This window comes from Drosophila virilis, chromosome X, assembly GCF_030788295.1.
Source record: "Drosophila virilis strain 15010-1051.87 chromosome X, Dvir_AGI_RSII-ME, whole genome shotgun sequence".
Lineage (NCBI taxonomy): Eukaryota > Metazoa > Arthropoda > Insecta > Diptera > Drosophilidae > Drosophila > Drosophila virilis.
Genome location: NC_091543.1, coordinates 12,244,225 through 12,263,366, shown reverse-complemented (window position 1 = coordinate 12,263,366; position 19,142 = coordinate 12,244,225). Strand labels below are relative to the sequence as shown.

General features: G+C 42.1%; 1 protein-coding gene and 1 long non-coding RNA gene across 8 annotated transcripts in view; both read left to right on the top strand.

The window, feature by feature from the left end:
- The first annotated feature begins 520 nt into the window (after positions 1 to 520).
- acj6 (abnormal chemosensory protein 6) overlaps positions 521 to 19,142 on the top strand; it is a 36,926-nt gene continuing 18,304 nt past the window's right edge. For 3 of the 7 annotated variants that reach the window (XR_011416430.1, XM_002057344.4, XM_032439989.2), the window contains exons 1-4: positions 521 to 1,207; positions 1,419 to 1,864; positions 10,654 to 10,710; positions 11,130 to 11,306. Coding sequence is in view for 6 of the 7 variants with exons in the window: in XM_002057344.4 (XP_002057380.2) it covers positions 1,739 to 1,864; positions 10,654 to 10,710; positions 11,130 to 11,306 (360 nt within the window). In the remaining variant the exon portion in view is untranslated. Of the gene's footprint in view, positions 1,212 to 1,418; positions 1,865 to 10,653; positions 10,711 to 11,129; positions 11,307 to 19,142 lie in introns of all 7 variants that reach the window. The other 4 variants (XM_015169937.3, XM_032439990.2, XM_070208376.1 and 1 more) reach the window with 3 other exon arrangements.
- LOC138911772 (uncharacterized) lies at positions 9,331 to 10,236 on the top strand. The gene is made up of 3 exons (XR_011417415.1): positions 9,331 to 9,908; positions 9,978 to 10,044; positions 10,110 to 10,236. It is a non-coding gene; the product is annotated as an uncharacterized lncRNA (long non-coding RNA).

Genomic DNA, 19,142 nt, shown 5'->3' with positions numbered 1-19,142 from the left:
AAATTGTGCCATATGCTGGACGCAGACAAGCATTGCGATGCTCAGCCAAAGCGATAGGCAGAGCAACAGAGACAAACTGAGCGAAAGAGACAGCGGTCCAGAGAGTGCCGAGAGCGGAGCGGAAAAAGGGGGTAAGTAGAGGGCGCTGCTGCTGCTGCTGGTGTTGCTGCTGCTGCTACAAGGGTCCCGGCCACGACTGGATGGTGGGATCCAGTGCGCAGTCGCTGGGAATAGCCGCCACCGTCGTCACATTGGCTTCGTCAAGTTTGTTGCCTGCTGCCCAGATACAGGCACAGCGCAATGCTGCCCAATTCCAGCTGAACGAAGCCGTCGGCGTTGACGCTGGCAGCGCTGCAGCGACCAATCAGCATTGAGCTGCTTGTATTACATAAAGCGCAGTGCTGCCATTTTGTAGGGGTGGCCGTTACGGCCACGCCTACAGCTGTTAAATAATGAAAACATGTCCTACCCATTGAAAATAAACTCTGAAGTTAGCGAAACTCATCATAGAATTCTTTATCACAACACAACGCGCGCTTGTCTAGTTGTGAAATCTGTTCGCTTGCGTTTCGTTTTCAGTTTCGACAATAGTTGAGCGCCGCGCGTCGACCGACCGACCGACCGAGCGACACACATACACGCCCACACACAAACAGACAGACACTGGCACAGCCCACAGGCACAGCAAATGCACACAGAGCCAGCGAAGAGAACAGCTGTGCGAGCGACGGCCGGGCAAACACAAACAATACACGCACGCACACACACATAAACGCAACTCAGCGCGCGAATAGTTAAAGAAAAAACAAAAAAAAAAAAAACAAATCCAAAACAAAAAAAAAAGCAACAAATTCTTGTTGAGCTTTAAGCGCGGCTTGGCAACGGCTAAAGCTCCGGCTCCGGCTCAGGCTTAGGCTTAGGCTCAGGCGCGAAAGCTTCAGAGCGCGCGACGCGTAGCTCGGCTCGGCTCAGCTTGGCGACGGCTACGCTTCGCTTTGGCTTCGCTTACGTCCTAACGGTAAACAGTGCTTGCGTGGCCAGCGCTTAACTCAGACCCAAACGTTGCGTCGTGTCGCGTCGTTGTCTTTTGTCGTAGTCGTTGTCGTTGTCGCTGTCGTTGTCTTTTTCGTGCATCTGGCATCGCTGCTGGACAACGTTGCCAGCCATCGGTCATCGGTTATCGGTCATCTAATTACGTTCAATTACAGTCAGTGAGCAGGCAATTTCATAATTGATAAGCGCGCATTTTGTACTGTTGTTGTTGTTGTTGCTTGTGTCCTGATTTGCAACACACACACACACACGCTACCACACACACACACACACACACAAACACATGCTCAACAACAAGCAACTGCATTTTGGCGACGGCAATTTCCTAACCTAACTATTTTTTTTCTTGTGCTATTTTTTATCAGTTTTGTTGCGCGGCGCAGACAAAACTTCCCGATTAATCAGTGAAAAACGAAAACAGTGTTTGAAATATTGTTAAAGTTAATGCATATATGAAAGCGTATATCTCTCTAGGAAGTTAGATAGTTGGAGAGATATAGTTAATTTGCCAAAAAGTCAACTTTTTTGGTCAATCCAAAAATATATATATATAGATATATTTGGCGTCCTGCATTGCAGGACACTCGTTCAAAGTTGTCAAAGTAAGTGCTTCAAAATTTACTCGCCAACGACATTTGACGCCTCAAGGGCGTTCAAGCTGGAGGAGGATTTCGTCGGCGGCTGCATGACAATGTCGATGTATTCGACGACGGATAAAATGAAAATGTCAGCGCCCAGTTGTTTTCCAGGACGCTACAGTCCATCCTATCGAAGTTCGGAGCAAATGCGGCGCTGTATGCCAAATCCATCTGTAAGTAATATCCCTAACAATACGAAAGTTCATCAATAAATTATCAAAATTTACTCAAATGCCGAAACCCATTCCCCAATCCAATGAGGTTTCTCTGATTTGTGCCGAGAATTTGACAGTTAGGTTAAGCTTTGGGTCTCCAGGGTTTACAATGGATCTGCTATCACATTATTCACACAGTGCTATATAAAACGTCTACAGACACATTCTCTGCACAAAATATAACCCTATTGATGAAGAATCTAGCCCGTAGCCTGCTCCCTGATTCCGTTTTGCCGTCGGCGCATTATTTTTCAAATCTTTACGGTCGCGACTCGTCGAATACTTGTGGATAGAGTATACTGTACCATAATTGATAACACTCAACATAACAAGAACTCGTTTTGTATTCGTAAAATGTAAAAACATTCGTTTAGTGCACATTTTCACAGTTGCAAAATGGAATTATCTATTCTGTCTGACTGACTGATCTGATTACTCTAACTAACTTGCCTCAATGGAGCTCAAGTAATATCATAAATAATATTATCATATCGGGCACATTAGTATATGTTTTAATTAAATATTTTTTCAACTTAATATTTGATATATATCAAGAAAAAAAGCTGAAACTTATGTAGTGCCTCTTTCAGTTGTACGCAAAAAAGTATGCTATAGAAATCGACATGCCTTTCTTTATCGAATTAATACCCTATCATTTGCTATAGCAATAGTATTTAAGCGAACATAGTGCAATTTTCTACACCTTTCGATAGTATTAACTATTTAAATTGTTTTTCATTTCTTAATATACTTGTATTCCGGGTCGTAGAACATCTTATTCACAACCCAAACCTAATATTTCATTATTCAGTTCCGCTCGAAAAGAAAGGTAAATATCAAATAAAAACTTGTTTTCATAACATCAGCTTTGATGCCCATGCCTTCATATAGCTTACGATCAGAAACCAGACTATGCTTTTGATTTCCTAGATTATGAAGTTTTAACCGAAGCAGAAACCAGAAAACCTTATAGACAACAGATTGACAAAAATCCTTTCATTTAATCAGAGCTAAAACGTTTTACTTTTCTATAACAAATGTGCAATGCGCAGCACAAACTCTGTTTAATACTGAGTTGCTGCTAGAGAAACAACCCAAAACTTGGCTAAGATTCTCCGATTCGTTTTATATTTTACCCATTAAATATATCAGCAAGATATTTCCTAGCAATCAATTGACTTAACACTCTCATAAATATGTTCGTAGAATCTTGAGACGTAACAAATATTTCTTTTGCCGCCATTTGCTCTGAACTCAGTCATATTCGCACTCGGGGCTTTGAACTCTTGCCTCTGCAGGAATTTATCACCTATGTATCTGCATGTATATATGAATTCAGCACACACACAAACAGAAATTACGGCTATAACTGGGGGCTGGGCTCAGACATGGTTATTTATAAATACGCACACACACACATGAAGAGCGGAAACGGTAAAGCAAATGCATGAAGAAAAAAAAAAAAACAACTATAAAAAATGCATAATAATGAGTAAAAGTGCGAGAAGTGTGCGTCTGCTTGACTCTGAGGTACCCTGTAAGCAGTTCAAGAACAACGTTAGTTAATAAAATATGTTAAAGAATTCAATTGAATTGAATTAACGATATCGATAACATTAATCGATAAAAACGTACATTAATCGATGGGCAAGGGCATATCAAAATGTTTCATAGAAGGTTTATTGGAATTGTAAAATTCGCTAATCGATTTCGATTTACAATTTACCTACAAGAGGGGATTGGGGATATTGTGCGAAGCACCTCACAAGTCAATTTGCGAAAGATCTTTGAAAATGAATTTGAATTCGATCGAAAAATGAAAAATGTTCCACGCTTGCGTGTGGAATTAGCCAAAGCCCCGTCTATAACGCCTCGCTTATTCGGCTTGAGCTCTGCCTTGATCAACGATTGTTGATCAGTCAGTTAGTCAATCAATCAGTCAATCAATCAAGCAGCTTGTCAGCCAGTTTTCACAAGTTTTTATATGTGAATGCCTTTCAACCAAAGGCACAGGACTGACCCCTCTTGGCTGGCGTATTGGTTACAGGGTATAAAATAAGACACGCTAACTGCTTGACGCGCTTTCAACGCACTTGTGTGTGTGTGTGTGTGTGTGTATGTGTGTGTATGTGTGTGTTCTAGTTGAAGTGCGACTAAAAATAAAGAGCCAGCAAATATTTGTCTTAATTATTGCATAAATGTCATTCGCTGCGCCAGAGAGGGCGAGTCTAGTTGTGGCAGCACTTGGGGCTATGATAGATAGATTTATGGGGTTTTATTTTCGTTTTTTTTTTTTTATTTGTTTTTTTCTGGACTGTTGTTGTAGTTGTTGGTAGTCTAATGGCGCCGAGTGCCCAGGATGGGCGTAACCTTGAAAAGCGTTTTGTAATTTATTTACATTAAATATTTATTAACCATTGTTGGGCGACAAATAAAAAACAAGAGGGCGCCATTAAAAAATAGCTGAGGCAGTTGACGAGAGGCTGAGAAAGAGAGTAGGGGGGGTGGGGGGTGGGCAAGGCAGAGAGAGGGAGGGCAAAGGTTAATGCATTAATGAATGAAGAAAGAGGCCAAAATGCAGACGGGAACTTGGCAAACAAGAACAGCTAAAAAACTAGCCGACCATCAGATACCCTTACACACATATAGTATGCGGCCAGGCAGAAATGCTAGAAAAATCAACATCAGGATCCTATGAAAGAAAAGGAGAGTTCCTTCATACAGAAACTGATATACAAGCTTATGAAATAGTGATCCGTGGTTGACAAGATATTGCTCACAAGTGAGTCGAATGATGTTTGATTCAGATTTCTTAGAATCTTCTGCCGACTTAACTGACTTGGCTGCGGATCAAGAGTATATATACTACAACATATTCGAAGGCAAATTTATATTATTCTCTATCTAATGAAAGGCATCAAAAGTTGATTGCACGCATCGCACAGGTGAAAGACGGCGGCTCGCGGAGCACATTCCACCTGCTGTGCTGCACAGCTTACAGCCCAACCAAACCACCTCTCCCCCCCCCCCCCCCCCCCCCACTCTACGCATCCGCTCGACAATCTTCTCTGTACGGCTCATCCTAATCTGGCACGGGGCACTTTAAAAACACTTACTGTAAATAAAAACAACGAACGCGTCGCTTTCTTAAAGGGACGACAACTACATTTGCTTATCGGATTTAACAAAACCTACCTTTCCCCCCACACCACCAACCCTCCGCTGCCCCCGACCCCTGAGCATGGGCCACTTTTCGGCTTTGAGACGCAGCAGCAGCAAAAAGCGTATGGCAAAAGGCGAATGATCAAAGCGCCGGATTTATAGGATTTATGCGCTACCCTTGGCTGGGCTCAGCGCATTAGCAGGGTGAACCGTCCCGGGCGAGGGGGGAAGCGGGGGGTATGCGGGGCGGGTGGTTAATACCAGCAGGGCAGTAAGCCCTGACAGAGCGAGAGAGGGGAGCTAGCGCTTTGGCTGGTTACAGCAAACACTTAACGCCTCGCAGTCCATTTAATGGAAATTTGTCGCCGGCCCAAAACTGACAAATGGACAAACGTTGCGACGTTGAACGGAACGTTGGCAACAACTGGTCAAAACGGGGGTCGGAGGCAGCTAGCCGAAGTTGAACCCAATCCTCTCTCCCCCCCCCCCCCCCCTGTGATTCCCCTTGTCATTTGTTTGCATGGTGCGCTAAATGGATGGCCGGCAGTGCCGTTAATTTGATTTAAATATTCATAAACTGCATTAAATGGCCGCAACAAATGTGCCAATTAAACGGGCCACAAACCAATCAAAATGCGATCGAAAGTCCAGTTGGTCAACCAGCTGCCAGATACCCTGTAAAAAGCGTGCAGCTCGGGCTGGCACAAGACCCTAAAAGAAATCAAGTAAGGCTAGAAAAGACCCTGAATCCAAGCTGTCCTTACAATCATGCTAGCTTTCTGGTCTGCTTCTTCTTCTTGCCTTTACACTGTGCGAAATGCAGCGTAGATTTACTTCAGTATTTGTAGTCCGACCGAAGCTCTACCCCTAAAAACTATTTATTCCTTTCAACTTTTGAGTGGAATGGGGCTCTTAAATATTTCAAGCTATGGCTATAAAATCATTACTCAAAATCGATATTTACTTATGCTGGGAAAACAGCAGGAGATATCAAAAGATAATTATAGACAGAGGAAATCAAGTTAGTTATATATCTTGGGGTGGGTGCCGAGCTTAGTGAACCTTTTGCCTATGCATAGAACAACGCACACTGTTAAAATTTAAAATCATTTTTGCTCAGTTATTATTAATTGCATTGTGCATTAGTGTGCATTAGAGCACATTAGAGTGCAAACATATAATGTTGGCTTTTAGCAACAATTCCAGTTGAAAGTTTGGATAACTCGATTAATTACATCAAATGTTAACCCTGAGACATTCAAATTTTATACCTTCAAAAATAGATGTAAAAGAAGGCAATAATTACTTTGCAGCCTGCCAAAATGTTTCGTGTGGCCACAAGCAATGTCCAATATATTGCCTGAGTTGATCCCAACAACAATCGATTCAACAATGGACTGTCTGTCAAGTACAAGTAGTTCGCCAGAGCAGGACAGCTAAAGATAGATAGAAAATCCAAAAATGTCGCCCAGATACTCCTCAAACGATGCCAAGACCAAGCAATAATAGCTCATTATGCAACATAATACTTTTAAAGAAAATTCAGCTTGAATATTACGTTCGTTTTCTGCTTTATTTTCTCTTAACTTAAATTAAAATTTCATGGATTTCTTCTTTCCTCAAATTTAACATTAACTTAACAGGCAGCTTATCAGGCAGTTAAGTGTTTGAACAAATACAAAAAATAGCGCTGCCACCTGGCGCAACAAAATTACTTAAGCTGTGTTGCCAACTTGTCGTTTGTTGCGGTGTTGCCAACTGAAGTCACCCCTCAGCTGCATAAGTTGCGGTTCGCAACTCCGAGCTGAATTAAAGCCTGTCTGTGTGTGAGCTCGTCCATCAAACTATCAGAGCTTTAGACTTGAAACGAACAATAAATTATCTATATATATATGTATATTCTATATAACTTGAAGATTATCAGTTGTTCAGGCTCTCGTGTGGTATATACAGTTTACAAATATTTCACATTTCACATTTTGCTTAGCTTACCTCAACGACCCCAAACCAAAGGAAAGCATGTTTAGGAAAACATCTGTCATGATGAGAAGCAAATCGAAGAGGAGTAGCAAATGCTAGGCGCTGAGTTGAGGGTATCTGATAGTCGTTCAGCGCCGTTTAGAGCACTCTTACTTGTACTTTGCATTAGTTTTTGGCTGCACTCGAGCGACGCAATCGATAAAATTCAACATTCATTCAACATTCATTGCGTATCTGTTTACACACATCATAAATATTAAATGGCTGACAAGCAGAAAAAAAAAATAAAAAAAAAGTAACCCACACACACACGCGTGCAGAGCGAGAGTGAAAATAACACATAACAAGACAGCAAAAAAAAAAAAAAAACAAAAAAATAAATAAAAATAAAACAAAACAAACAAACTAAGTGCGAAAGAAACAGAGCATCCAAAAAGGGACGCAGCGAGCAGGCAGCAGTTGGCTTGATTAATTTATAACACTAATAAAGAATTTATGTCCAAGTGTCAACCTGCACTGCGGCCTTAAAGCACCAACCGCCCGCCAGCCGCCTTCTCCTCTCTCTCTCTCTCTCTCTCACACACACACTCACTCACTCTCTCTTCAGCCAGCCACACTCGAGTGAGGTCAAGAAACACACAGGAAATAACAAACTCGCATTTGGGCCAAGCCACGTTTCTGGGCCAGTCGGCGGCGCGGTGGCTCGGTGTCGGTCTGGGCGATAATTTGATGAATGACTGCGCATATTAATTCATAAATTAATTTGTTTTCATGCCTGCATTGGCCAGGCGTTTTAGTTAAAGCAACGGTTTTGCTATTTCCGTGCGTACCCCAAAAACAAAAAAAAACCGTTGCCTACTTTTCAGGGCGAGGCCACAAATTAATCATTTGCCACTTTTGTGGCGGGCCCGCGACCAGGCACTTGTTTTTTTTTTTTTTATTAATGATACGTACATTTTAAATAGATTCCACTTAAGTTGTTTCAATTAGCTTAGGCTAGGTCCGCTTAAAATGCCTGTCAGCTTATATTTGCCTTATTTGTAGTAATTATTGTGCATGATTTAATGCAATTAAATATATTTGATGGCCAGGTCTTTGACTAGCTCTGGAATTCAGTTGTTGCAGTTGCCCTTACTTTTTGCTAAATGGATCTGCCCATCGCATTTCACTTAATTAACTTTTTTTTGCATTGCTTTAAGAATTCGAATCACTTCTGCAATGCCTTCTGGCTGCAGTCTTGAATTATATTTAACGAAACCTAAAACCGAATCCGTAGCCCAACAGCAAACAATCTAAAAAGACACATGTCTGAAGGCAGAAACCCGAACGGACCAGGACAACAGTACATCTAAAGCGCATTTCTCGACGTGTTCCTTTTGATATGGTAGTCGGATGTTGATAAGACAGCTTCTTGGTATATTCTGCCGATCTGATTTGCAAACAAAAAGACGGAAAGTTTTTACTACTTTGCATGGAAACAAACAGAGGGATCAGATCGAGAGATCGATCTATGCTTAATACCGTGAAAAATCTCTTATACTCTGCTTAGCACATCTCATGACACATTTATAGAGCCTGCGGCAGGGATTGATTGCTTGGCAAGAGGCCCGACCAGGAGCTTATGATCTGGCTTGGGTTTTTTGGCTGGTTTCTCGATGGGTTAAGGGCTAAGACCCTTAAATAGGACGAGATTTGCTATGGGCCTAGTATGTTTAATTGCCAGCTACAAGATGGTTATTCCAATTTTCAAGCGGCGTGCCGATTGACGTTTTAATGAATCCTGCAAATAGAGCCGTGAGATTGAGCCATCGCGGCAGGCTCTGCCTAGCTAGAACTAGCCATTTGTACTCATATGCCGAGCATGTTGGATGGTGGAGGGGGGGGATGAGACAACACTTGAGCGTAGTCCTTTCTGTGCGGCAATCGGTATTTATTGTGGTCGTGTCCTGTGCAGGGGCTGTGTTTTTGGATCGCTGCCAACATCTGGCAGGGAAATATTATGGCCATTAGCCGGCCAGTGTTTTTGTCCAAATGGGGCAAGCAGGGCAAACAAACAGTTGCCACGCCCAACATTGAGGGCACACTGGACAATGGCTAAGGATACGCTGCACTTGTCGGAGGATAACGTGGCGCAAGCAAGGTGCATTAAAAATGCGCAACATTTTGATTTCTTGAATGGCCACCGCACGGCTATTGCGGTCGTCCTGCGGGTGAGCCGAAGCCGTCGTCGAGACGCGCCGAGTGCTGACCGAAGGTCCTTGCTAGCCATTGTAATTGCCGTTTTGTTGGTATTACTCCTTTCGCTGCGGCAACTTTCGCCCACCAAATGAGCGACTGGCATGTGCCTGCGTGTCCTGTTTGTCCTGTCTGTCCTGCTCCCTGCTGCCGTCGCCGTCGCATTTTCAAGTTTTGTGCGCATCTAAATAATTGATTAACTGTAAAATTCGTGCGCGTTACACACACACACACACACACACACACACACACACACACACACACACACATACACACACATTGGCATTCACTTGCCAGCATATAAAATCGATATGACTGACGGCATAAGGACCACAGCGGCGACATCGGAACATTGCCGGCAACCAAACAAGCGACAAGATATTTTTGTAAATTATTTATTTGCAACCGTAGTTGGCGTGGGTCCGGCGGTCACTGAGAAATCAATACTCAAGCACAAGATGTGAAAATGATGCGACAGCTTCAGAAATGTTGTCTTCGGCTTTAAGCAACATATCTGACAATTTGTATACAATCTTGGCAATAGTTGCGTGTGCATATTATTGAAGTCTGGCAACACTGCGATCCCAAAATTCATGTCATATTTACCACCTAGTTGAACCACACGGTAAGCTATGCTAATATTACGTAAAGGATATGCAAATACCTAACAAAATGTTGTCTTCGACTTAAAAAGCATATCTCTGGCAACATTGTCATATCAATTTTCATGGCAAATACTTACCAAGCAGTTAGACCACACGGTAAGCTATGGCAATAAGATGTGCAAATCATGCAACAGCTTCAGAAATGTTGTATTCGGCTTTAGGAAGCATATCTCACAACCCCTTATAAAGAATCATTTCCTGCTACCACATGTGCATATTACTGAAGTCTGGCAGCATTGCGGCTCAAATGTTTATGGCATATATGTAACATCTATTTGAGCCACATGGTAAGCGATAAGTAAAAATAAACAAAAGTCGAATGGGAGACTCGTTAAGTTTTTTTTCCTAGCTTGTTATAATAAGAATATATAATTAGCTTAACTAATTTTTTTAAAATTGAATAATCCCTCCGCATCTACAACTGGTAAACTAACAAGCAAATGCATAAAATTCAATTTATAAATATACATATTTATAAAGATAGATAGTTGGCTTCATCCTGTTGATGCTACATAGCATTGAGAATGTGCAGTATATCGTGTGCTTTCATTTGATCCCCTCATCAGGTGATCTGACTGTATATACTCGCCCATACACATTTACATGCATATGAATCAAATTGATATTCGAATTTGATGTTATCCCTGTTATCCCTGTAAAAACTCGTACATACATATACTATCCTTGTTTGTCTCGTCTTTTCAGAGTCGTTTATTAGAAGATGCTTCCCTATTATGCAATTCGTGGTCAGCACGTCAGAATGTAAGTTAATCCACAGTCAAACACACATCCAAGTCCACCACAAAACACACACACACACACACACACACACACAGAGACACGAAAAAGTTTGACTTGATTTTCATGTTCTATTTAAAAAACAAAAACCTTTATCAACTTACTTTAACAACATTCGATTCATTTGTTATACGATATACGCTGACAGATCTGATCTGATCTGATCTTTTCAAGATATATTACCTAGTTATGCCAAATTTTTTGATGTGGGCTCCATCTTTGTCATATTTGTTTTTTCTTCGTATGCTTTTGATGTTTCCAGTTCCTGTTCAAATCTATATATTTATATATATATATATATACATATATATTTTTCAAGTATTTTCTCACCGATATGTGCCTAATTGCCATTTAATATTCACTTTGTTTCTCGTTCGATACAGGGTGATATTTTTGCGGGTATCAACGACGGCATACTCAGCAGAGCGGAAGCCCTCGCCGCCGTCGACATACAGAAACACCAAGCCCAGCATGTACATAGCCAAATGCCCTCCCAAATCAAGCACGATGTGATGTACCATCATCATACAATGAGTGGCCCCCCGCAACGTCCATTACAGGTGAGTTTCGCTGAAGAAATTAGCAAAACTATATGCTTCGAATATTTATTTAAAAATTAGTTTTTAAGCAAATGAACTACAATATACTTGTAATTCTCGAGTTCGGCTTAAGGAATCATGTGCCCAAATCGATATTTATCGATATTATGGAATTGAGATAAGATATCGATAACAGCCAAATGATAAACTCTTTCAAATGCCAAGTCCCTCGACGAGAGCGAAGCTCATACAGGCGAATAGTTGAATATGATTTAGCTCGATCTCGTCCTGATCAAGAACATATATACAACTTATATCTTATATATATATATATAAGATATGGCTCTTTGCTAACCAATTTCCGTGGAAACACTATTTCAATACAAATAAGGCTTGAATACGGAACAAACTTAAGTCGAAATGGGCAAGTATATAAATTATAGGCAATGGAATAATTTCTAGAGGTCAGCAAATTCTACGTTTTAGCGGGAATTGCAAAGGAAATGTTTCAGCGAATTGTTGGGAATTAGACGTATATGTCAAATGGTTGGTTGCATTGTGGCCTTCTAATTGGCCACCTTGTGGGCGGGTATTCCTGTGTGTGCGTGTGTGTGTGTGTATGCGTGTTTGTGTGTATGTCGGATATGGGATATTATCCGTTTAGCTGTGTAGCATTTTATGACAGTCATTTTGATTACAACAAAAAGCTACAACAATGACAACGGCGACAACTTCAATTTCCGTTTTTGGCGGTCACATGCGTGTTGTATATTTATATATATATATGTGTGTGTGTGTGTGCGTGTGTGGTTAATTTGAAATGTTTCTTTAATAAAATTAAAATTGTGACGTGTAAGCCTTCTGGGAACGGGCCACGTGACGGTCGTTTGCCAGGTAAGCACATCATGATTCGTGTCGTTAATTGTATTGCACCGCGCTACCTCAGCTCGGGGCGGGCCCTACCCCGGCCGTACCGCACGCTCCTCGTCCGCTTGTCGACGTGGCAGAGTCCTGTACTCAAATTTGATCTGTGGCAGGGGCAGGGACAGCAACAGCAGCAGCAGCAGCAGCACAAGTGGCATACGCCTTGACGATTCCTCTGTACGGTCTGACATGTGGGTACCCGCTGCTCCGGTACGGCTGGTGGTTGGAACTCTATTAGAAGTTGATTGTAATCAAATTACACAAGCAACCTGTTTCTATATCTCCGCCTAGTTGTTGGCCAGTAGTTATATTTTCCACTTCTAGTTGTTATTATTGTTGTTGTTGTTGTAATGCCACTTGTTTTCGGCACAATCGAGCATGACGAAAATGCGCGCTGTCCACGCGCCGTCGCCGCCGGTGGTTGGTTGTGGTTCCCATTCCCATTCCCATTCCCATACCATTTTTTGGCGTACGCCCGTGTGTGCTTTAATTTTCAGCAAAACACTCGCAACACACACACTTGAGTCTGAGAATTTTACCCTATTCGTTTCGGGTTACCGCCTTGGGTCTCAGGTGCAACAACCTTCCACTCTGTCCTGGGACTTGAGCATCCCAATGCAATAGCAATAAAATCCACTCACCCCCACCTTGGCTAACTACGGAAGCTCATTACTTTCTGAACATATTGAAATCCTCTCAGCTTGAGTCAGAAGTTGGCTATAGCTTTTCCCTGGCCATTGGCCAGAGCTCCATACAGAAACTGAAAGGTTCGCCAACTGACATGACAAATTGTCATGCTATACAGTCATGCTATATCAGTTAAAGGGAGTATATTGATTAGAGTATTATATTGTAACTACGTGCAGTTGAGGTGAGGGCAACTGAAAAGTCCAACGAAAGAAAGTTGAGATACTTTCTGAGATACTCTAGGGATTCATGTGCGCTCGAGACTATGTCTGGCCGCATTTTCATTGCTTCTAGTTTCCTTTTCGTTGCTTCTAATTCTCAAGTGGTTATAGGTTCAAGCTGAGGCGACTCCAGGGAGATGAAAGAACTAGAAGTTTCCTGAAAGACAACCGACTCACTTCTGGTGAGAAGCGACTACCTTGTTATGGCCTAGAGGTAGGATCGGCTTCAAACTAAGCACAAAAACAAACTGACATATTTATGGTCAAGGTCAGGCAATTCGATCGAGCCGTGAATGGAATCGGCGACAGATTTGCTTGCCGCCCCGATAAAAAAGATGCATGATACTTGGCATTTGGTTAAATGTATTTCGAAGAGTACTTGAATAGGCAGCAAACTGGTTTCGATGGCTTGATTAGACGGGCCCGCGTCGCTGGCCTGGACTGTTGGTTCCCAGGACCCGACGCCATATGCTCCACATTCAAGGACAAGAGCTGCGCGACTTGGCGCCTGGTGGGAGCACCGCCAGCAGTTCCGCCAACATTTGGTCTTTTTTTTTTTTTTTTTTGAAAGTTGATCAAATTTATTGTTTTGGTCATACCTGACGTGGTATCCCACGTCAAATATTTAGGCTTTTGCAGTTCGACAACTTTGACAATTTGTGAAAATTTTGTGTTTCGTGATGATGGTCGTGTTTGATGGTGCTCTTTGCTCCTCGTCGATAGTCAGAGACTAGTGTTAAGTTCATGTGTGTGTGCGAGAGAGTGTGTGTGTGTGTGTGTGTGTGTGGTTTTTTGTGGTTTTATTTTTTTTTTTTTTTTGTTTTGTTTGGTGGTGGTCAGTGAGAATGACCTAGTCGGTTGCAGGTGTCCTCAGCGTGGGGTAGACGACAGCCGGCGACCGTTTGGATTCTGTCCCTTACAGTTGCAATTGCAATTGCAGCAGCGATATTCCTCGCCCATATTGTATTGGGCATCGTATAGAGCATTGGCAGCCGCATCGACGGCGTCCTGGAATTGCATGTCCTGCATATCCTGCCTGTCCTGGTGCCCGCTGCTGTTCAGTTCCATTCCGCACAGCGTCTCCTTGTGGCCATAATAGAAATCAGCGTATTGCAAACGCCGGCGCTCAAAGTTGGCCAGATAACGACGCCATTGGCGCTCGAAATGGGCAAATGAGAAGTCCTCCTCGCCGCCCCTTTCCGTGTCGCCCATCTGCTCGTCCATGGTCGAGCTGGGCCTGGACTTGCCGTTGGCACCAGCGTTGTGGTTTGCTGCCATTTCTCGAGTCAAGTTGGATGTTGGAAATAACCAAATACTTTGTAGATCTCTAACACATGTTATGAATAAGCTGAGAATGCTTTTAAATAACTGAACGCACATTTCCCCTGTTGCTTTGCCTCCAACACAGCCCTGACATCGAACACTTTGCAGTCTAGATTTCTAAGAAACAAACATCCAGGCTGTTGCAACTTATCCGAGCTGAATGTCAGTCAATATATGGAAAACTTTTTTGTTTATCAAAATATCTTGACCAAACTCGGCATTTATTAGTTTCAGCATGCTGCCCATATATTTGCGAAATCCTATCAATATCGGACTACTATATCATATAGCTGCCATAGGAGCGAGTGGTCGAAAGTTAAGTTGTTGTATGGAAAACTTGTTAATATTTCAAGATATCTTGACCAAACTCGCCATTTACAAATTTCACTGTAATCCCTACATGTACGCAAAATCCTAACAATATCGGATCACTATATCATATAGATGCCATGGGAACGATCGGTCGAAAAGTAGTTTATATTGGGTTGGGTACTTATATTATATTATTAATGTTGAAGCATTTCCTCATTGTAGTTGCATGTACCTTGATTCGATACATAGAATATGGATTTGCTAGCTTCGCGGTCGCTTGTAATTCTCAACAAGTTCGATCGAGATAAGCTGCTTGCAATCCTAGAGTAAAAGGCAAAGTTTGCTGATGACATTTATTTATTAAATTTATGGAGAGACTACGTTATTTTGAAAATAAATAAATTAGCTTAATGATGTTAATTATTATGAATACAAAAGATAAAAAACATTAACTGCGAGCTGTAGAGCATACACATATTATAGTTTGTTTCATTTCCACTTCATTCCACTCTTAAGACATTCATTTAAGACCTATTTTACGCTCATCTCAATCTGCATCTATAATTTAAGTTCTTCATCCCAGATAGAGCTTTTCTGATAGCTGCCTAGAAAACTATCAACTCATTTAAATTTCAGTTAACTTCACTTTCATTCATTCAATATGGCGCCAAATTGTTCCAATTCCAATTAGTTCCATTCTACTTACTTGCATGCTATTATTTCTATTAAATGTCGTTTCCCTTCCAAAACTTTCCACTAATATTATTCTACTCCTCCGTCCACCTGACTTCTGTTAAATTCACATTTGGAATCCCAACTGGTTTCAAGTTTCATTCCAACCGTTCCACTTTGAGTTTCATTCCATTGCCGCAATCTAACCAACTTTGAAGAAGTTCTGATGGATCCCGCTGCCTTTTACCTGTTCCGGCAGCAACCCCTGCCGCACCCCTTCTTTGCCAGTAACCCACACACCCCCCCCCCCTCCTCCTTGGTAAATGTAAGTTTAAAATTTTCCACTTGATTTGATGGCTGCTGTCTATCAATTCCGGTAACATGTGTCATAAGCGTTATGCGAGTGCCATAAAATTCCCCTACCCCAGGCCCCACCCCCCCTGTAAAAAACATAACAAAAACTCATTAAATTAAAGTAATTTACGGTAGAGCAACCCACCCAACCGCCTCCCCTTCGCCCCTTCTTACGACAACGTGCCCTTGCCCTCTCGTTCCTGGCCAGCCACAAAATGTGCAAGTTTTGCGAGCATATGAAAAGCCAATTATGAGCGCTACGAAAAGGGTAAATATATTATATGAGAGCCAAATATAATGCTAATTAAAATAATCATATCCATCATAAAATTCAATGAGGGCGGGGGGCATACGGCCATACGGCCAGGGGTGGGCTGACAGGTTGCCAGCATTTGTAACAATTACAAATGAGAGCAACAACAACAATAAATATTATCAATTTTCTGGGCAACGATGCAGCAGCAGAAAGAGGGGGGGGCAACAGCGGGTCCAGGTTGAGTGGCAAGGGGATGGCGGGGCGGACAAGTAGCTGGCCACTTTGCAAGCATTTATCACAGATTTTGCACCAGCTACCAAAACAGCAACAGCAACAGCAACAAGAACAACAACCATGGCAAAGTTTTAGCCACCGGGTGGTTTTACATAGAGCTCATCCCTTCATAATATGCTAACAAGTCAGAGCGTGTGCTCGACTTGCAGATACCCTGGGCGCAGCGCCAGTTAGTTAGCTCTAATTAAAATGAACAGCAATAGAAAGTTTCCAGTTTCCATCTACTTTTATATTTAACTCTCTTAAAAGTGTCTTCTTCTTACTGCTAGACTATTATCTGTCAGATTGAAGCCTAGATTTATTTTTATATTTATCAAGATATTATGTGACCTAAGACTTATATGCCATATGAGAGCCTGCACACCAAGTTTGGTGTATTCGGGTCTCATAATTTTCGGGAATTGCTGAAAATCGATAAATATCGATATCATTCAAATGGGTGAAGATATCGAGTGGTATAGGTTATGTATAGTATGTGTATAGCTAGTCAGGCTCAAGAATTAATGGACAGCTTGTGGGGTTGCGATGCTGCCTGCCGCCTTTTACACACAACCATTATACCCTGTCCACGCATTTTGAATGGGCACAGGGTATATCTATATATATTTATATAAGTATATATAGAATAACAACAGTACACTTAATTCAATTTAAATTACACTTTCATATTTCCGGCCGCACCAGCCCGGCTAGCGCTGGTCCCCGGCATATCCATTAGTATTCGCAACATATGGCTCGATTTCCCTCAAATCATTTCCTCCACAACACAACACAACACACACGCACGCCCATGACCCCGCTGCAAGGGGTGCAGCACAGTCCATGCCCGGCGGCAGCAACCCGCAAACCCTTGCCCCGTTGTCCCTTACCCCGCCACCGTGCACCTGCCGGCAACCACAAGTGGTTTATCATATTGAAATTCATTTAGTGCACCTGTTTGATTTTTTCTATGTGTGTTTGGTTTCTTTTTTTTTTTGTCATATCGTGACCAAAATAGAGCAGCCCGCCAAGAAGTGGGCACATTATTTGGTAAATATCGTTAACTTTCCATTGCCACTCCACACGCAATCAAAATCCACTTAGTGCAAGCCGCTAGAACCACCAAATTGTAGTTCCAACTGGAATGGTGGGCTGTTCTTTTTTTCCTTTTTCTAAAACAAATATTTGCACCCAGAAACCTGACCCGATACCAAGCAGATGCTATCCGGCTCGTCCAAATTCAGTATGTCATATCTGGATCTATCGGGGTATATTCCAAATTCTTTACAATATTCTGTTAACAGCTTCTCGATCCCTTTTGAGGCCTATCCTAACTATCATTCTTAGTTATATTTACTTATAGGCATCTCTTACTGTTACTAACTTTCGCTTTCTCTCTCTCTGTCTCTCTCTCTCTTTCTCTTACTCTTCCGCTCTAACCCTCGCAAGCTTGATTCTGTTTACTTTCGCTTTAATTCTCTCTCCCCCTCACTTTCTTCCTGTTCTCTGTAAGTATCTTATATAGTATAAATATATTTCTGGACAATCTCGAATACATTCTATGTCCCTCTCAATTTATGTTTTCATAACTGACATTCAGTCTTCCCAGCTGCAACTACTCGAGCATTTAATTTGTTCTCCCCCCTCACTCTTTCCTCCTTTGATTAAGACACAAAGAATCGCGTTCCCCGTTTCTCTTGCGCCCTTTCACAACGTTCGATTCTGTCATCAATCCACAAATCCAGCCAACTATTTGCCATAGCTTGGGCCGCTTTGCACGCATGCATAATTTATCGATTCGCCGTCCCAGTTATCGATTGTTATGGTATTTATCAGCACTAGATTGACATGATTAAATATGCAGTTGTATTAAATATTGCACCATAACAAAACGATAGCCAAACACCAAAAAAATAAGAACAACATAAACAAAAAAACTAAAGTATATATACACAACGATTTTCATATTAATAATGCATTCACTTTGCTTAGCAGCCTGCTTCTGCCATACCCTGCAAATTGTTTTGACCCACAAATAAGTCGATAAGTCTAAAAGAGGCGGAAAGGCGAAATGAGTCGTCTATTGATCTCAGAAATATACGTTCTCCCATGCAAAACGATTGTCTTTTGTCCCCTCAATATCGATAAATATCGATTTTGAGGCATCAATTTTGGGATTAACGCGAAAATGATTAGAGCTGGACACACCAAGCTTGGCAGGAAGATTCTCGTTTAGCATATACAGCTTAAGAATATTTCACTTTTCGGATTCCAGGCCCCGTTCCAGAGAAAATTGGACAAAAAGGGAAGTAGGTAGGTTGGAAGGAAACTAGCGAACAGGGCGTCTCCTAGTCGGGCACCTCTTTCTTTTCTTTTTTGCAGCTTACCAAGTGAAAGTTAAGCGGGTTTCGTGTGTGTATCGCGTACTGTATGTAGAAAGCCTTGTGTCATCCAGTGACAATTTACGGCCCGTTTCCAACCACATGCCAAGTCCCATGTCCTCGTCCGCCTCAGCTCGGTAGAGCCTGGGCTGGGATTGGGATTGGGCTTGGACTTGGTGTGGTTTGGGCTCTGAGTTTGTTTTGGTAGCGTTCCGTTGATTCATTTATATATATTTTTCTTGGCATCATCAATTATTCAGCGCTGCGTCTGTGTGCGGTGCGTTGTCTCTTTATTGCAAGACAATCGAAATGGTGGAGACAGCACGAACGAGCCGGCCAAGACGGCCAGGCAAGAATGTGGACATGTAATACCAGTCTGATGACATGGACACCAACAAAATGTGACGTGGGTGTGGGTGTGGGTGTGGGTGTGGATGTGGGTGTGAGCGAGAGG